We start from the raw sequence: 17,065 nt of genomic DNA, 5'->3' as shown, positions 1-17,065 counted from the left end.
GCACGCCAGCCACTCCAGTGACCGGAAGCCTGTTTCAACGCCGTCACCGCATCAACCGGTGCCTGCATCATCCAAGCGTAGCATGACGGCCAACCGCGGGACGACGTGCGCCAGGCGTGCGTCTCCCCGAAGTGGCGTGCTCGCTCGCCACCTTGCCTTTCATCCATCGCCAGACTCCACCGCGGAGGTTGGTGCTGCTGCTGTTGCTGCTGCTGATAAGACGCTGGCACGGTGATTCATGCAGAGCGAGCCTTTCCACCCACCGTTGGAAAAGCGCGGCAGCGAGTGTGAAGACTCTCGAGGCAAGTGCAGCCACCCGAAAGAAAGCCGAGAAGATCACCAAGTCGAGGCGAGCTCGACTGCGATTTGCAACTCTGACGCACATTTCACCACTCGCCACAGCTCACAATCAATACCCTGATAATTCAGCCTAACGATACAAACCCGTTTCCCCAACACCTCCACCATCACATACCCTCCCTCATACGCGCAACACCTTTGGCGGGATTGTAGAAACCTTGTGTGATCACTCGTCATCCTGGTCATGACCGCTAGACGTGCGCCAGTCTCCGATATCCTCCACCGCCCGCAGTTCGCTGCCTCCTCCCGTCGCCATGCTGGGCCGCGTGCTGAAGGAGGTGAAGCTGCCCTTCCCCGACGACTTCTTCCCGGAGATGGCGCCGTCCGCGCAGCTGGCCGCCGACCTGCAGCTCACTGCGTCGCGGCTGCTGGCGCAGACGCTGCAGGCCGAGTCGCCCGTGACGCGCTTCCACCCGAGCCAGCAGCCGGACCAGTGGAAGCTCGTCGGCGACCGCAACGGCCTGCAGCTCTACCGCGAGCGCGGCTTCGCTAAGGGAAATGCCGTGCGGGTGAACGCGCTGGGCCAGATGCCCGGCAGCCTGGAGGACGTGCTGCTGGGGCTCTACGCCGCCACCAACGGCGCGCTCAAGACGCAGCGCGCCATCATGCACGGCGACTTCCTGGACGCGGCCGTGCTGCACGTGCTGGAGGAGGATCCGCACAGTGAGGACGACACGGGCTTCTCCTTCCGCTTCGCGGGGCTCAAGTGGCTCGCCTGCGCCCCCACGGGCAAGCTGGTGCACAAGCGGGACCTGTGCTGGCACGAGGAGCTCGGACGCACGCAAGACGCCAACGGGGACGAGGTGGGCTATCTGGTCATGCAGTCGGTGAGGGTGGACGAGTGTCCGCCGTTCGAGCAGCAGGGACTCACCAGGTCCACCGCTTCGGTGTGCTACATCTTCCGCCCGCTCCCTAACAACCTCGTGGCGGTCTACATGAAGGGCCAGCACGCGGTCGGAGGCAAGTCAAGGGCCTGGAGCGCAGACTCCATCATGGCGGAGCTTTGGCTTGGCGTCGCTAGTGCGTTGGAATGCACCAAGGCCAAGCGACTGTCGAAGCTCGTGAGCGGCAAGGAGATGTTCGTCACCAGCGCACAGTACGTGGTCTCATTCTCGTAGATGTTGGCAATGCGTGATGCACCTTGAGCTAATGAGATTGTTGTCGCTTTTATAGGAGCAAAATGTGCGATATCTGCGACTCGAAGCTCAAGATGCTCAAGAGCAACCACAACTGCAAGATCTGCGGCAAGAACGTGTGCGACCGCTGTCGGATGACCAAGTTCATCTACCCGTCGCGCAACACGGGGAACTTCCCGTGCAGCTACTTCTTCTGCAAGCCGTGTCTGAACGATGCGAAGGAAAAGCTATACGGCCGCGGTGCCACGCGCGTGAGTTTCCACTCGGAAGATTCGTCGGGTCGGTCAGGGTCGAATCGCTCCGGGTCACCACGCTACGCGCGCGCTCCATCGACTGGCCGACCGGGACTCTCAATGATGTCGTCGTCATCTGACCCCACCCCGGGGCATCGTCAGCGAGCGCCGTCGCGTGACCAGGTTGGGTTGGCTACAATGCCACCATTCAGAGCTCGAGGAGGTCGACCGTTAAGCCCACGCAGCAGCTCTAGTAGCTACTACAATGCCCTTGCTACGACCTCGTCAGACCCGTCGATGTCTGTCTACAGCGCGTCTTCGATGAATGGAAATGGAATTGGCCACATAAACGACAAAATCAGCAGCTCTACTGGTGCTCAGAGTGTGAGAGTTTACCAGCCACCGTCGAGCCGACCATCAGGCCGGTCAGTCGAGAACCGCGCCGCTGCAAGTCCGTTCAAGATCCAGCGCTCCGGGAGCGATACGCTTCGTCGCAATGCAGCATCCAGAGCTTACTCGAGCAGTCGAATGCCAGCTCAACACATTATGGCTCTCCCGGCCAGTCAATCTTCCAGCGGCGGTATTTACACGGGGAATCAATCCATTGACAGCATGTACGATGTCGAAGGCGGAGAGACCTACCGCGGCCGTGGATTTATGAGCGATGACAGCGATATGAGCGAAGATTCATCGGATGAAGAGGACGTGCAAGTCACAAGCTACAGCAACCGGAGGCGGCAACCCGTTAACATTTACGACGTCGATGAAGGCAGCGTGGCCGAGATCAACCGAGATTCATACTCCAGCAGCGACCCGTCTGTTGAGCCCGAGCCGGTCGACGTGTTCGAGGAGGACAAGCTCAAGTACATCAACTCTTTTCGCTCTAACGATTGTGGCGTAGCGGGCTCTGCTGGCACGACAACTTCGTCAAACGGCTCAAGTGACCAGGAAAACCTCATGGAGCGACTCATGCAGATCAACATGGCAGCTGAGGCAACGTATTTGATGACCAAGTACAATTCCAACATCCAGGGAAACGCATCAAGATAAGACAGACACGGCGAGGCGCGGAAGCGAGATGAAGGGAAAGTATCCCTCTTGCACTTTATTAGCGCACGCATTTGTTCTAACTTATCCCTGAAACAAGCAGCAGTTCCTTAAGCCGCAGATTCTAGCATTTGCTCTAGTCGACAGGCTTCTTGCCGAGGTGTCTCAAGTAGGCCATTTGCCGGCGATACTCCATGATAGGAACGGCCGGGCTCCCGCCTGTACAACCAGAACAACAACGGTCAGCCCCGCTCTAAAACTATCGCGCAATGGCATTATCGTACCATAGGTGGCGTCCGACTTGAGGTGGTTCATCACGCCGCTCTTCGCAGCGATACGAACGTTGTCGCCGATCTGGAGGTGCTGCGCCACGCCAACCTGTCCGCCAATGTAGACGTTGTTGCCCAGCGTGGTGCTACCAGCGATGCCCGTCTGGGCCGCAATGACGCAGCCTGTTCCGAGCTGGACATTGTGGCCGATTTGAATCTGTTCATCAAGACACCGTTAGAGAGAGACGGCATTAGCGTGAGAGCACAGTATTTGCTCTGACCAGGTTGTCGAGCTTGCAGCCTTTGCCGATCACCGTGTTGCGCCAGCTCCCGCGATCAACCGCGCAGTTCGCACTATCAACCGTAGCAACCGATACACTCCGGTTAGCCCTCTCTCTCTCCTCGGTTCAGCATTCAACGTCACCGTGCGCACCCGATTTCGACGTGGTCGTGAATCTCAACGCTCAGCTCCTGGGGCTTCTTGGCGTGCTCGCCACTGGCGTCCAGCATGAACCCGAAGCCGTCCTGACCGATGCGAACGCCCGGGTGAACCACCACTTTGCTGCCAATGGTGCAGTTCTGCAGCGTCACGTTGGCGCCAATAGTGGTGTCGTCCCCGATGACCACGCCCTCCCCGACCGTGGTGAACGCGCCAATGCGACAGCGTTTGCCGATCTATTATAACGACAGTATCGCAAGCCACACACGCAAATATGCAGCAGACTGGTTAGTGGCCCAAAATCCATTGCTGTGACTGCCTTAGACGAGCAAGAGTGTGTCAAACCTTCGCGGAAGGGTGGATGGAAGTGTTGGGGAACGAATCGTTGCCATTCGACGGTGACGTCGAGAGCGCGCGAGCGGATTCCGACGCGCGCTTTGACAGTATAGAAGCTGCAGCGCCTCTGGTAGCTAATGCAGGCGACGGCACCGAGCACCGGCGCGCGCAGCGACCGGCAGCCTGCATGCGCACAGTCCACATTCTGCGCCACACACGATCGTCGTTGACAGCGATCTCAACTACCAAAAGTTACAGAGCGGCAGCAAAGTTACCGAGTATCATCCGGCATGGCTACACTCGAAGAGCTCAAGTACGTGGCACTGCTAGTAGTCTGCTACGCGAGACTCGCCAGTCTTCATCATTGCTGCGTGGGCAACGATCGCACTCTGACCAGCTCTGTGCGCCGTGACCGCCGCAACTTCCCGAAGCAGAGAAGTCTCGCAGCATCAATTCGTTCCAAGTCAGAGGGCGCTGCGTTCGATGAGTTGATGACACCAGCACTGCACTGCGGTCTTCCCTCCATCCCTCGCCCATGAGCTGAGCTGAGGCGCTTCAGCTTCCGCGCTCTCCACAATCCAAGTCGCAGCGCCCCGCTCAAGTGCACGCTCTACCGGCAACCATGGCGTCCAAGATGCTCAAGCTCTTCTCCCCGCTCACGCTCGGCGGCAAGAGGAGCCCGATCCAGCTGCAGCACCGCGTGATCATGGCGCCGCTCACGCGACTGCGCACGGGCGAGCAGGGCGTCCCCACTGACCTCGTGACCGAGTACTACTCGCAGCGCACCACGCCCGGCGGCCTGCTCATCGCAGAGGCCACCAACATCAGCCCCACGGCTCGCGGCTACTACGGATCCCCTGGACTGTACACCCGCGAGCAAGTGCAAGGCTGGAGGAAGGTCACGGACGCCGTGCACGCCAAGGAGGGCAAGATCTTCGTGCAGCTCTGGCACTCGGGCCGTGTGGGCCACAGTATGAACCAGCCGAACGGGGAGCACCCCGTGTCGTCATCTACGATTCAGCTGGACGACGGCGTGTCGTCTCCTGTTACGCGTGACGGCGTGAGACGCTCGTACAGCGTCCCGCGCGCCCTCGAGACGCACGAGATCTCGGGCATCGTGGCCGACTACAAGCGCGCGGCGGAGTACGCCATCGAGGCGGGCTTTGACGGGGTGGAGCTGCACGGCGCCAACGGATACCTGCTGGAGCAGTTCCTGTGCGACAGCGTCAACAACCGCACGGACGCGTACGGCGGCAGCATCGAGAACCGCGCGCGACTGACGCTCGAGACGCTCCAGGCCGTGCTGTCGAGTCTGGACTCGAGCCAAGTGGCCATCCGCGTGTCTCCCTTCGGTAACACGTTCGGCTGCACGGACTCGACCCCCGCAGAGACGTACAGCTACCTGATCAAGCAGTTGAAGCCGCTCGACCTGGCCTACCTGCACATTGTGGAGCCGCGCGGTCTCCATCCTACGGTGCAGAATGTGCCTGAGGGCGGCACTACGACGTTCACCCGCGCGCTGTACGACGGCGTTCTCATGACGTCGTCGGGCTACGACCGCGCCGAAGGTGTGAAGGTCACGGAGAGCGGCCTGGCCGACTGCGTGGCGTTCGGCCGCTCGTTCATCTCGAACCCGGACCTCGTGCGCCGACTGGAGCTCGACGCGCCTTGGAACGACTACGACTACCAGACGTTCTACCCGAATCCGACGCTGCCGGAGTCCGCGGGCTACACCGACTACCCGGCGCTCGAGCTGAAGGCGCGTCTTTGATAACTCGGGGAAACTGGAAACCCACCGATCGAAGTCTACGTAGTGGTGCCGTCTAGCTAATGCACAAGTAATAACGTCCATGTGCGCATATTCGACATGTTGCTTGGTTATCGGAGCTCTTGGCTTGACCAGCATGAAGACGTTGACGTCAACACGCACAGCTGCTTGGATGTGCTGCCCTCGCTTCAGTTCCCAAGTTGCAGTCTCCTCCGCAAGTGACCATCTCCAAGCAGCCATGTCCCCATCAACCCCGAAGCTATTCACTCCGCTGACGCTTGGCGGCAAGAAGAACCCCGTGCAGTTGCAGCACCGCGTGGTCATGGCGCCGCTCACTCGCCTGCGCACGGGGGAGGAGGGTGTGCCCAAGGATCTCGTGGCCGAATACTACGCGCAGCGCAGCACCCCCGGCGGCCTGATCATCGCAGAAGCCACCAACATCAGCCCCACCGCGCGCGGCTACTTCGGCGCTCCGGGATTGTTCACTGCTGAGCAGGTCGAGGGCTGGAAGAAGGTGACGCGCGCGGTGCACGCCAAAGGCGGCAAGATCTTCGTGCAGCTCTGGCACACGGGGCGCGTGGGTCACCCGTTGAACCAGCCGAACGAAGAGCTTCCCGTGTCGTCGTCTGCTGTCGGACTGGGCGACATCAAGACGTCGGCCGTCACGCGAGAGGGGAGACGCAAGTACGTCACGCCCCGCGCGCTGGAGACCCACGAGATCCCGGGCGTCGTCGCCGACTACAAGCGCGCAGCCGAGAATGCGATTGCCGCGGGATTTGACGGCGTCGAGCTGCACGGTGCAAACGGGTACCTGCTGGAGCAGTTCCTGTGTGACGGCGTGAACAAGCGCACCGACAGATACGGCGGCAGCATTGAGAACCGGGCCAGGTTGATGCTCGAGGCGCTGGACGCCGTGCTGTCGAGTCTGGACTCGAGCCAGGTGGCCATCCGCTTGTCGCCGTTTGGCGTCACCTTTGGCTGCACGGACTCGACGCCCGAGGAGACGTACGGCTACGTCCTGGAGAAGCTCAGCGGGCGGGACTTGGCCTACGTGCACATCGTGGAGCCTCGCGGTTTCCACTTTAGAGGGCCGCGCGTGCCCAAGGACGGCACAACGCCGTTCTGCCGCCCGCGCTACAACGGCGTGCTCATGACGTCGTCTGGATTCGACCGCGCGGAGAGCATTAAGGTGACGGAGAGCGGCGCCGCAGACTGCGTGGCATACGGCCGGCCCTTCATCTCCAACCCGGACTTTGTGCGCCGTCTTGAAGTCGGCGCGCCGTGGAACCCCTGGGACCGCAAAACGTTCTACATGCCTGCGAGCGGACCGCTCTCGCTCGGATACACAGACTACCCGACGCTGGAGAACAAGTCCTCGCTGTAGGTGGGCCATTGCTGCATTTAACTAGTGGACTGCAACCATCCGATTAAAATTCAGCCGTCCGTCCGTGGGACCAGATCACTCGTTCGTCTACAGCCTGAACGTTGAAGTTGAGTCGCTGTCGCTGCAACTAGATGCGAGTCCGCCAATTCCTACTGCGCTCTAGCTACGTGGCGCTAGAGCGCCGCTCTCACACCATACCCAGAAGCACCGCGCTGGTGTCCTACGGAGCTGTACCCATTAGTGCATTGCGAGCTCCTCGTGCATTGCGTTCCTCGACTGCCGACTGCTGAATTTCACTACGCGCCGCGAGCTTTCAGCAAGGATTTGAACAACTTCAACTACACAAGTAGCATCGCCCAGCACAGCACAGCCCAGCAACAACAGCAACATTATCATTGCGGACACTAGTATCAATTGCTGTCTGTTGTAGTGTAACCACGTCCATCTTGTCCTCCGCCGGTGTCTAGTTCCAGCGCGTCAATCCCACCGCATCCTTTCTGCGGCCAATCACTGCGGTCGCCCTTGGTCTCACTTGTCAATTCGCCAAGTGCCGCGCACACCAACGTCAGTGCCTTGAGCATGAGCAGCGGACGCAGCACCGAGGACCTGCGCGCGCGTCTGCAGTCTCTGCGCGCGTCGCGACAGTCGCCACAAGAACCAGTTCGGGACTGGGGCGACACGTTCCAGCTGGACGAGCTCGAGGAGCTGCAGTCGATGATGGAACAGGACGGAGGCGGCTACGTCAGCAGCAACGCCGAGGAGTACGACGCCGCACCGTCGTCCGGACTGCCAACTCCTGACGGCCCCGACGTCTGGCGGGACACGAGGCCCACCAGCCACTCGTACGTGGACGAACCGCACGCCAACCAGCCCATCGAGCGGCAGCTCTCGTATCGCCAGCCAGGCCTCAACCCGGCCGCGGAGGAGACGTACGAGGCAGCCTTCCGCCTCATCCAATTGGCCGCGGACGCGGAGCGCAGCGGCAGCCCCCTGCAGGCCATCCAGCTCTACACGGACGCGGGGGACGTGCTCATCAAAGTGGGCAAGAGGGAACCGGACCCGCTGCTGAAGCAGGGCATCCGGCAGAAGGCTAATGAGATCATGAAGCGCGCCGAGGAGCTGGACGAATGGTACTATTCGGTGCAGGAGAGCGCGCGCAAGGCGGCGCTGCCCCCACAGCTGCAGATCCAGAGGACTCAGGTGCCAAGAGTGCAGGAGGCGTGGCAGGGACGCAAGCCGACGCTGAGTCAAGCGCCGGAGTTCACGCACATGCGCTACACTGCCGTGTCGACGAAGGACCCCGTCAAGTTCTCGGACGACGGCTTCCAACTGCGCGTTGAGGAGGCCGGCAAGAAGATCCGCGTGTTTATCACCATCACTATGTACAACGAAGAAGGCAGCGAGCTGCAGGGGACGCTGAAAGGCATTGCGAGGAACCTGGAGTTCATGGCGGAGCAGTGGGGCGATCGCGCGTGGGAAAGCGTCGCTGTTGCGGTGGTGTCGGACGGTCGGACGAAGGCCAGCGCGTCCTGCTTGGACTTCTTGGCGGGGTTGGGGGCGTTCGACGAGGAGATCATGACGGTCACGAGCATGGGTGTCGATGTGCAGCTGCATTTGTTCGAAGCCACGGTGCAGCTTGTCCGTGACGACAACTTCGAGTCGTTCTATCCGCCGATCCAGCTCATCTACGCGCTTAAAGAGAACAATGCAGGCAAGCTGAACTCCCATCTGTGGTTCTTCAACGCCTTCTCGGAGCAGCTACTGCCGACGTACACGGTGCTCGTGGACGTCGGGACAATCCCCGGGCCTACCTCCATCTTCAAACTCATTCGCAGCATGGACCGCAACCCGCAGATCGGTGGCGTCGCTGGAGAAATCGCCGTCGACCACCCGAACTACTTCAATCCAGTCATCGCGGCGCAGCACTTTGAGTACAAGATCTCCAACATCATGGATAAATCTCTCGAGTCCGTGCTAGGCTTCATCAGTGTACTGCCTGGTGCGTTTTCGGCCTACCGGTACGAGGCCATCCGCGCGGAGAAAGGAGTGGGGCCGTTGCCTGAGTACTTCAAGAGCCTCACGACTTCGACGCGGGACCTGGGGCCGTTCAAGGGCAACATGTACCTCGCAGAAGACCGCATTTTGTGTTTCGAACTGTTGGCGAGGCGTGGTCGGAACTGGACGATGCACTACGTGAAGGACGCTATTGCACGCACCGACGTCCCTGAAACGTTGGTGGATTTGATCAAGCAGCGACGAAGGTGGCTCAATGGGAGCTTCTTCGCGGGATTGTTCGCGATCAGCAACTTCAGTCGCGTCTGGAAGGAGAGCGGCCACAGTTTATCGCGCAAGATCGTCCTCACGCTGCAGTTTATTTATTTGAGCGTGCAGAACGTGCTGAGTTGGTTCCTGCTGAGCAACCTGTTCCTCACGTTCTACTACGTGCTGACATTGACGCTGTACAGCAAGTATCCCGCGTTGTTGGCTATCGTATTGGGTATTTATCTTGCTATCGTGGGTGGAATCGTGGTGTTTGCTCTCGGTAATCGCCCTGAGAAGCGCACTGCAGCCTTCTACTCGTTCAGCTACGTGTTCATGGGTCTCGTCATGCTCGTGGTCTCGGTCATCTCCATCTACGGCCTGGTTGCGGACGTTAGCGTCACGGATCCGCGGGACGACCTCGCGTCGTGCAGCGTCTCGAACTTTGAGTTGGTGGGGGGAGTCGTCACGGCCATCGGCCTGGTCTTCGCTTCCGCCTTCATCCACGGCGAGTTCTCGGTACTGCTCAGCACGCTTCAGTACTACTTCATGCTGCCTACGTTCGTGGTACGGTCTGCTGCCTCTGCTAACCTTTGTTGTGAATTTGTTGTTAACTTTTACCCTTTCGTTGTTTGTCGCTGCAGAACATCCTGGGCATCTACGCTTACAGCAACTTGCACGACCTCAGCTGGGGCACGAAGGGGCTGGAGACAGCAGGCCACGGCGCAGCAAAAGTGGCTCAGGGCAATGGCAACCTGAAGGAGATCGTCGCGCAGCAGAAGCGCATCGAGGCCGAGAAGCAGCGCGCGGCCCAGGAGAAGGAGGACGTGGACAACAGCTTCCGGGCCTTCCGGTCGTCGCTGCTGCTCTTCTGGCTCGTGACCAACGCCGTGTGGATGTACTGCATGACGTACTTCGTGTCGAGCTCGTGCTACCTCAAGTTCATCTCGTACGTCGTGGCCGTCTTCAACGTCGTGCGCTTCTTCGGGTCCGCAGTGTTCCTGTGCTTCCGCATCGCCCGGCGACTAGGAACCTGCGGTGCCTCGCGTTCCGGTAAATCTGGCCGCAACTATCAAGCTCATTTGCCGGCCGAGTGGCAGGCGCACTACAAGCGCAGCAGCAACGCCACCACCGAGACCACAACAACGGGCAATGGCCAGCAAACCTACGTCGGCCTCAACATCTCGGACCTCAGCTCCCCCGCCGCTACCAACTACAGGAACATGGAAGAAGTGCGCTAACATTAAGCTTGGCTCAATACAACTCGCTAATAGCGGTCGTCTAACATTGCCTGTTGCAGTTGAGCTATATCATATTAACTTGTACGTGTATCCATGTAGTCGACTACCGAAATATATATATATATATATGTATGGCACACAAATTTGGTCACTACGTTTTTCGTCTCGATGCTGGACATGCTGCCTCCGCAGTGGCGCGACCCGATGCAGTGGGTCTTTGTGTGCGCGGCGTCGTTCGTGCGCGCCATCAGCTGCTTCATGCGCTACGCGGGGGTCGTCTGCGTCGCTGTCGGCATGGGTGCGCGCGCTCAGCGTGTCTCTCGGCTGTAAACAAATATGAAATTTCTGGTTGACGAGGTGTCCAATGCCAATTTTCTCAATTGTAGCGCTGATTTTCCTGGTCGGGGGCGTGTTCATGCACGCAATCATCCCCATTTTGACGGAGACGACGCTGCAGGTAGAACGGGGTGGAATTGGGTGTGTGGGCTATGGCAAGGATGTTGGTGTTTACCGTGTTTTTGTCGATTCAGTTGGTATGCCACTTGGCGGTGGCGATGGTGCTGCTCTTTAACATCTACTTTAACTACGCGCTGTGTATCGCCACGGACCCGGTAACAATTAGAGTTGCAATATTGGTGAGGTGGTGGATGCGTTCTACTCACTCTACCTATGTTTGTTCAGGGGGTTATTACGGCCAAGTGGAAGGACGAGGCGGATTTCTGGGACGTTGAGGCGGAGAACGGCAACAACGAGGGAGAAGAAGGAGAAGAAGACGAGGAAAGTGATCTGGAGCAGGGAGAAGATGGAAGTGAAGAGGAAAGCGCCGAGACGGAGCTGCTTCCGAGGATCCGACCGAGTGTGTTGACTCCTGACGGCAAGAAAGGAGGGGGTCGGGTGCAGTTGCCGCGGGTGCAGCTTGTGGACCCGCAGAGTGTCGCAAGACAGAGAGGCCGCTACCCGAACGCTGGGGATGGAATCACCTTCTGCAGGAGGTGTCGCCATTTTCGACCGCCTCGAGCTCACCACTGTTCGGTGTGCGACCGGTGCATCGCTCACTTGGACCACCACTGCCCGTGGGTCAACAACTGCATCGGACGCGACAACTACCGGGTACGAAGAGTGAAAGCCGTTGAACATTTTTACTGAGGCGGCGGTGATCTTACCTGGTTGGATTGTTGTTGTGTAGTATTTCTTCACCTTTCTGGTGTGGCTGGCGGTGGGATGCTACTACGCAGCCTACATGAGCTACAGGGCGGCCTACACGGACCTGAGCCGCGAACAATATGCCAAGGTAAGTCGATGGCCCTTTCCTTTTATGGGTTCCCCCTAGACTAATGTTTGGGGAACTGTCTATAGATGCTCGTGCTCGCTCAAGTGAATTCTCTTCACATTTCGGCCTCAAACACGCTTCAGTTCGCCTTCGCGATGTCTGGCGCCGCAGGCTTGGCTGTGAGCATCCTCGCAACGTGGCACATCTATCTCATTGCTACAGCACAGGTGAGATATTCGTTTATGCGCTGATAGTATTTTATCTGGATGCTGAACAGTACTTTTTTGTTGCTTAGACCTCGGTGGAGTTGCAGATCAATCGCCACCCGCGCAATCGCCGCCTCCATGGCGGAAAAGGGGTCAGCCCGTATACAACTGGCAGCATACACGGCAATTGGGAGCTAGTCTTCGGCCGGTGCAACTACAAGCTTATGTCGCTCATGCCGAGCACGCGCCTTCCGCCGAACCCGCGAACTCTCAACAAGAGGAAGCAGCGCGCCGCTGGCAGGGTAAAACCCGCTATCACCGCAGGATCTCGTTCTCCTGACGCCACGGTATAACTAATGAAGTGCAATTGAGCGATACACGTTTATGGATCCATTAGACAGGTGCCAGATAATCTAAGGCTGGCTGGTGCGGGTGAAGGTGTAGATGCAGTACACGTCGCTCATCTCGTTGAAGTGCAGAGCGAACAGTTCAGCCACGGCGTCGTTGCCCACGAGCGGGTTCGTCTTGTAGTCCTCGGGGACCTCCTCAACTTCGCAGGTGAAGCCGCGAGCCTCCATCGCCTCCTTGAACTCCACAAGCGAGTGCCGAGCCTGGGAAGCAACGTGCACGAACCGACCTTCGGTGGCCAGCATACCGTCCACCACGTTGACAAGCACCGGCACGATCTCCTGGTGATACACGAGGTCGGAGCCGAAGAGCACGTCGAACTTGTCGCTGTCGCAGCTGATCGGCCAGGTCTCGCGCTGAGCCCAGTCGATAGCCTCGACCTGAACGATGCCCTCCTCGCTCGCCTTGCTCTCCTTGAGAGCCTCCGCCTGCTCGCGCTGCGCACGAATGGCCTTGCAGTCGGGCTTGTGCTTCTTCCACGCCTTCTTCTGGCACTCGCGAGAGCAGTAGGCGACCGACCTGCAGCCGCCGCACGTCATCAGCTTGCCCTCCGGGTTGTCCGGAGTAAAACGCTGAACCGCGCCACACCGGCCGCAGCAGTCGAGCACGGGGGCCTCCTGCTTATCCTCATCGTCCGCTCCGGCCTTTTTGTCTGCAGACTTCTTGTTCAGCTCAATGTTGTGCTCGAGGTTCTGAATGGTGTGCGCGAACAAGTCGGACAGCACGACGCGCGCAGCGTTCGTGTACTTGTGCACAGCGAGGCCGCTGACGCCGCAGCCCGAGCCCAGCTCGCACACCTGCTTGCCGTTGAAGATGTCACGGTGGTCGATCACCCAGCGACTCAAGATGAGCGCCGCAGACCAGATGGACACGCCCGTGATGTCCTCCTCGGCAGTCGAGCCGAACGCGTCCTTGCTCCACTCCAGCGCCAGCTCCCTGGCGCGCAGCGTCGGCAGACCAGGGGCGAAGTTGAACTCCAGCACGGTCTCCTGCAGGACCTTGGGCGAGTTACTGTCCGACTCGTCTCCGTCCTCCTCCACCTCCTCCTTGATGGCGTCCTTGCCCATGCCCGTGCCCTCCGCCAGACGCTCCTCCGACGCCGAGCTGTGCTCCAGCAGCATGGCCACTGCACGAACAAACACATTCCATGGGTGAGCTTCAACACCTCCACCACCACAAAAGTCTAACGTAATATACAACGTACAGATCTCCGTGTCCTCGCACTGGAACGCCTCCGTGACACATCCACGGCCGAAGTTGTTGCGCGCCAGCACGTCCAGGTCCTTCACGCCGTCCACCAGCAGCTTCACCACCTCGCGGTGCTTGTTCTGCACGGCCCAGTCTGCAATAAAACAACAGCAATGAAATCAGCTTCAAATGACCATCATCTGCCTGCATCTAGCTGCATCTCACGTACGCAGAGGCAGGTTCCCGCTGGCGTTGGCCACGTGGCGCGCGCCGTTGTTCAGCAGTTCGCGCACGCACTCCACGTAGCCATTCGCACAAGCTGCAGCAATGCAATAGATAAAGCCCGATCAATTGCAACAGTGTCAGTGTCTAACCAATGTATTAGGGTGTGTCAAGTGTTGTTCATTGACGCACGCACCCATGTGCAGCGGCGTGTTGAGCGTCTCCGGCTGCACGAAGTTCACGGACGCATCTCTCTCGGCGCCGTCCACCGACTGCAGCAGCGTCTTAAGCTCCTCGTCGTCTCCGAAGCGCGCGCACTTGAGCACTTCCTCCGCCATGGCTGTCAAGTCTCTGCTAGCAGTTGAGGTTGTGATGAAGCTATGAGCCATCCGTCGCGCGGACCAATGAGGCGGCGAGGGGATTTGGGGTCAATACAGTGGATTTAATGACATTATGGCGATTATTCAAAACCTGATTCCCTGTGTTTACTGACTGGAAGTTGGGCTATGACGGATGTTGACAGGACCTTCTCGCTGAGTCGAAACTTCGCACAGAGTTTTGTATTCAAGATGAAGGCGGACGAAACGATTCTGCGAGGCGTGACGACATTCGCGGACTTGTCGTATCACTTCGTCATTTCGTGCAAGGCGGGGAAGATGAGTATTTTGCTGAAGGATCGGATGAGCAAGAGGCAATGGTAAGATGAGAGAAGCATGCCCCCCTGGCATTTCGTTGGGTGTTGATTATTGGCGTTGCATCGTCAGGAGCACGGGATACTTGTCCATGGAAGAGTACACAACACCGAGAAACAGCATCCAGGATGCATCCACTGAAGACTATGCCAAGGTACTAAGGGTAACTTGCGCCTTACTTGTTTCTTCCTCCTTTCAAGCGATTCTCAAGCAGCGTTTTATTGGCTACCAGCTTGTCGATGAGGTATTGGGGAATTCGATTGACCAGACGGGCGATTATTCAGACGCTTCAAGTATCGATCCCGGCAGCTCGGATGAATCTGGATCAAGCAGCGGCTCAAGCGATGAGTTCGATGCAAGTCAAGCTCGATCTGCTCAATTCATTCGCAAGTTGACGCCTCAGGAGAACGGCGGCTTAGAGCTAGAGCTCTCGGTGAATTCACAGTACTTCAGGCAACCTGGACGGTGTCTTACGTGTTTCAGCTGGAGCATATTTCGGTCGAGCGCATTCGCGCTCTGGAGGCGCGACTGCGTAATGCTGAAGATGAGCTGAAGGCGGCTCGAGTGCGTTCAACGCAGGAGACTGGTAATGGAATGATATACCTGGAGTGCACCTCAAGCGAGAACGCTGGAATGAACCGCAAGGGTCAGATCTGTTGGAGTATGATCGATGCAAATGGTTTCGAGCTCTCGGAGGGGAACTTCGAGATACGCTGCCTTGTGAACGGGTGGTACGTTTTGAGTCTAGCAGTGTTTTTGACGCCCACGACGACGTGGGGCTTGATTGAACTGCAGCTTAATGGGCAAGGTATCCGCCGCGACCGTGCAGTTCCCATTGCGGGGCAGCCCTGCAGTGCTTCCTGCGTTCGCAGCTCGCACCTGAAGAAGAATGACGTGCTGACTGTGGCTGTCGGTAGCGCTCTGAACATTGCGGCTGCACTCACTATTGTGCAACTCAGGGATTAACACCTGCAGCTCCTCATTCGAGGCATACATCGGCACTTCTCGTTCTATTGAAAAAAAATTCTCGGTAGTAAAGCTATCCACAACGTATTTCTTCATTTCTCTCCTCTATGCGCACCCTTGGGTCCACGAGCGTGACGGCTGAAGCCTTTTCAGCTTATTGCCACGTGATGGCAAGTCACACTCTTTGCCATGCTCGCACTCGTCGTCTCCAGCCTTCTCGGCTTCCGGTTGGGTCTCCACGTCGTTGAAGCAGTCGATATCGGACTCGCTGAATCGGTGCTGGGCCGGCGTCGATGTCTTTACCGTCCGAGCCGACGAAACCTCCACCATGGACCTGCGTAGCTGGTTGATCGCCCGGTGGGTCGACTCGCCGACGCAAAGTTGCTTGGCACGCGTGGTCAGCGCAGTACCCGCGCCGATTAGACCCGTCGACAGCGACGTAAGCCGCGGGCCCCAGCGACTCGTGCCGGTCATCGACTTCTTGTCTGGGCACGAGTTTCGCCACCGCGACGCTGAGCGACTGGGCTGGTCGCACCAGTCGTCGAAGTCGTCTTCGGCGTAGGCGAGAATGGACGCGCGCTCGCTGAAGCCGCGAGTTAGTGAGAGCGTGGGCGCCATCGTGACTCGAAGCAGGCAAAACGGAAAGTGAACCAGAGCTGTCAGCTCTCCTCGGCGCAGTCTACGAAACGGGGAAAAGTAGAACCCGGCGCTCCATTCATTCGTTTCCAGGACTGTTCACTAGAAATCAGCAGCGCAAGTAACGATGGAGATGGAGGAGGTGATGGCACACGAACGCTCGTAGTGGAAACAGCGCGCCCCTCAAAGTAACCGCGCGGTGGTGCACAATACCTCTGGCTGGCCCGAGTCGACCGCGTCATGACGGCAACTCGCGCTAGCCATTGATGCCGAGCCTGTTGGTCAGAGTTGAGACCCGGGCGAAAGCTGAGACTAGGTACCTGAGAAAATTAGCAGAGCTGAGAGCTGCGCGTCGTTGCATGAGAAACGGGCTCAAGCCCGAGAGTAGTGGTAAGAGCTGGGAGGCTCAGCCATTCACTACTAGTGGTGGCTCCAGGCCGTACGGACCAACAAGTGCACCATCCGAAAGAGCCAGTACCACCCACTGATCGAGGGCAAGCACAAGCAAGACCATGAGCTCCTTTGGACGGAGCCGACCTGAGTTCGCAGCAGGGTTCGAAGATCGCGCCGTTATATCTAGAGCTTTAAGGTTCATCATGTCGTCGGTGCCGAACGGGCATTTAACGGCCGAGCTGGCATCTCCGAGCCGCGCCGACACCGGTGTCTCTGTCGCCGAGAAAGCCGTGGCCCGCGATTCGTGGCTCCGCGTCACTGATGAGGCTGCTTCGTGCGCGCTGTCGTCGTTCTTGGGCTCACCGCGTGGCTCTCGGCGAGAGCTTGTCTGTCGTCTGGTCGTCGGCGCGCTTCAACATGGGTCGGTCGTGAAGCCATCTCGGTGCGAGATTCCCGCGACCTGCGCGCTAGTGGTGGAGCAATCATGGGCGAGTCTTGCTTGACGTCGTAGCTGGCGTGAAGACGGCTCTTCACAACGGAGCCCGGCGCTAAGGAAGACGGCGTGCTTCCAGTCAATTGTGCTGTGTGCTTTTCACAGCTTAGACGGTGCCA

At 58.8% G+C, this 17,065-nt stretch overlaps 9 protein-coding genes across 9 annotated transcripts; 6 read left to right on the top strand and 3 right to left on the bottom strand.

The window, feature by feature from the left end:
* Nucleotides 1-674: 674 nt before the first annotated feature.
* Nucleotides 675-1,666, top strand: PHYSODRAFT_472975 (hypothetical protein; the record flags this gene model as incomplete). The annotated part of the gene is made up of 2 exons (XM_009516179.1): nucleotides 675-1,456; nucleotides 1,534-1,666. Coding segments are annotated over 2 exons (915 nt in total), but the record flags the coding sequence as incomplete, so codon positions are not given.
* A 1,246-nt stretch (nucleotides 1,667-2,912) lies between these two features.
* PHYSODRAFT_257513 (hypothetical protein) lies at nucleotides 2,913-3,791 on the bottom strand (the record flags this gene model as incomplete). Its single annotated transcript, XM_009516178.1, has 5 exons — nucleotides 2,913-2,995; nucleotides 3,061-3,262; nucleotides 3,327-3,399; nucleotides 3,479-3,720; nucleotides 3,753-3,791. The coding sequence occupies 5 exons, from the start codon at nucleotides 3,789-3,791 to the stop codon at nucleotides 2,913-2,915; spliced, it is 639 nt and encodes a 212-aa protein (XP_009514473.1).
* Nucleotides 3,792-4,442: 651 nt separating this feature from the next.
* PHYSODRAFT_477095 (hypothetical protein) lies at nucleotides 4,443-5,591 on the top strand (the record flags this gene model as incomplete). The annotated part of the gene is made up of 1 exon (XM_009516177.1): nucleotides 4,443-5,591. The coding sequence occupies one exon, from the start codon at nucleotides 4,443-4,445 to the stop codon at nucleotides 5,589-5,591; it is 1,149 nt and encodes a 382-aa protein (XP_009514472.1).
* A 235-nt stretch (nucleotides 5,592-5,826) lies between these two features.
* Nucleotides 5,827-6,972, top strand: PHYSODRAFT_471412 (hypothetical protein; the record flags this gene model as incomplete). Its single annotated transcript, XM_009516176.1, has 1 exon — nucleotides 5,827-6,972. The coding sequence occupies one exon, from the start codon at nucleotides 5,827-5,829 to the stop codon at nucleotides 6,970-6,972; it is 1,146 nt and encodes a 381-aa protein (XP_009514471.1).
* A 717-nt stretch (nucleotides 6,973-7,689) lies between these two features.
* On the top strand, nucleotides 7,690-10,472 carry PHYSODRAFT_470234 (hypothetical protein; the record flags this gene model as incomplete). The annotated part of the gene is made up of 2 exons (XM_009516175.1): nucleotides 7,690-9,798; nucleotides 9,876-10,472. 2 exons carry the CDS (start codon nucleotides 7,690-7,692, stop codon nucleotides 10,470-10,472), a joined length of 2,706 nt encoding a protein of 901 aa, XP_009514470.1.
* Nucleotides 10,473-10,640: 168 nt separating this feature from the next.
* On the top strand, nucleotides 10,641-12,301 carry PHYSODRAFT_467739 (hypothetical protein; the record flags this gene model as incomplete). Its single annotated transcript, XM_009516174.1, has 8 exons — nucleotides 10,641-10,770; nucleotides 10,859-10,929; nucleotides 11,003-11,083; nucleotides 11,154-11,198; nucleotides 11,289-11,582; nucleotides 11,659-11,763; nucleotides 11,829-11,969; nucleotides 12,038-12,301. 8 exons carry the CDS (start codon nucleotides 10,641-10,643, stop codon nucleotides 12,299-12,301), a joined length of 1,131 nt encoding a protein of 376 aa, XP_009514469.1.
* Nucleotides 12,302-12,361: 60 nt separating this feature from the next.
* PHYSODRAFT_468296 (hypothetical protein) lies at nucleotides 12,362-14,104 on the bottom strand (the record flags this gene model as incomplete). Its single annotated transcript, XM_009516173.1, has 5 exons — nucleotides 12,362-13,156; nucleotides 13,355-13,482; nucleotides 13,561-13,698; nucleotides 13,774-13,863; nucleotides 13,963-14,104. The coding sequence occupies 5 exons, from the start codon at nucleotides 14,102-14,104 to the stop codon at nucleotides 12,362-12,364; spliced, it is 1,293 nt and encodes a 430-aa protein (XP_009514468.1).
* Nucleotides 14,105-14,335: 231 nt separating this feature from the next.
* Nucleotides 14,336-15,424, top strand: PHYSODRAFT_467285 (hypothetical protein; the record flags this gene model as incomplete). The annotated part of the gene is made up of 3 exons (XM_009516172.1): nucleotides 14,336-14,463; nucleotides 14,531-14,693; nucleotides 14,819-15,424. The coding sequence occupies 3 exons, from the start codon at nucleotides 14,336-14,338 to the stop codon at nucleotides 15,422-15,424; spliced, it is 897 nt and encodes a 298-aa protein (XP_009514467.1).
* Nucleotides 15,425-15,529: 105 nt separating this feature from the next.
* PHYSODRAFT_469311 (hypothetical protein) lies at nucleotides 15,530-16,054 on the bottom strand (the record flags this gene model as incomplete). Its single annotated transcript, XM_009516171.1, has 1 exon — nucleotides 15,530-16,054. A coding segment is annotated over one exon (525 nt), but the record flags the coding sequence as incomplete, so codon positions are not given.
* Between the last annotated feature and the right edge of the window lie 1,011 nt (nucleotides 16,055-17,065).

The sequence above is a fragment of the Phytophthora sojae genome (assembly GCF_000149755.1).
Source record: "Phytophthora sojae unplaced genomic scaffold PHYSOscaffold_1, whole genome shotgun sequence".
NCBI classification, from domain to species: domain Eukaryota; phylum Oomycota; class Peronosporomycetes; order Peronosporales; family Peronosporaceae; genus Phytophthora; species Phytophthora sojae.
Note: the sequence above shows the minus strand (reverse complement) of the source record. Positions and strands in the feature narration are given on the sequence as shown.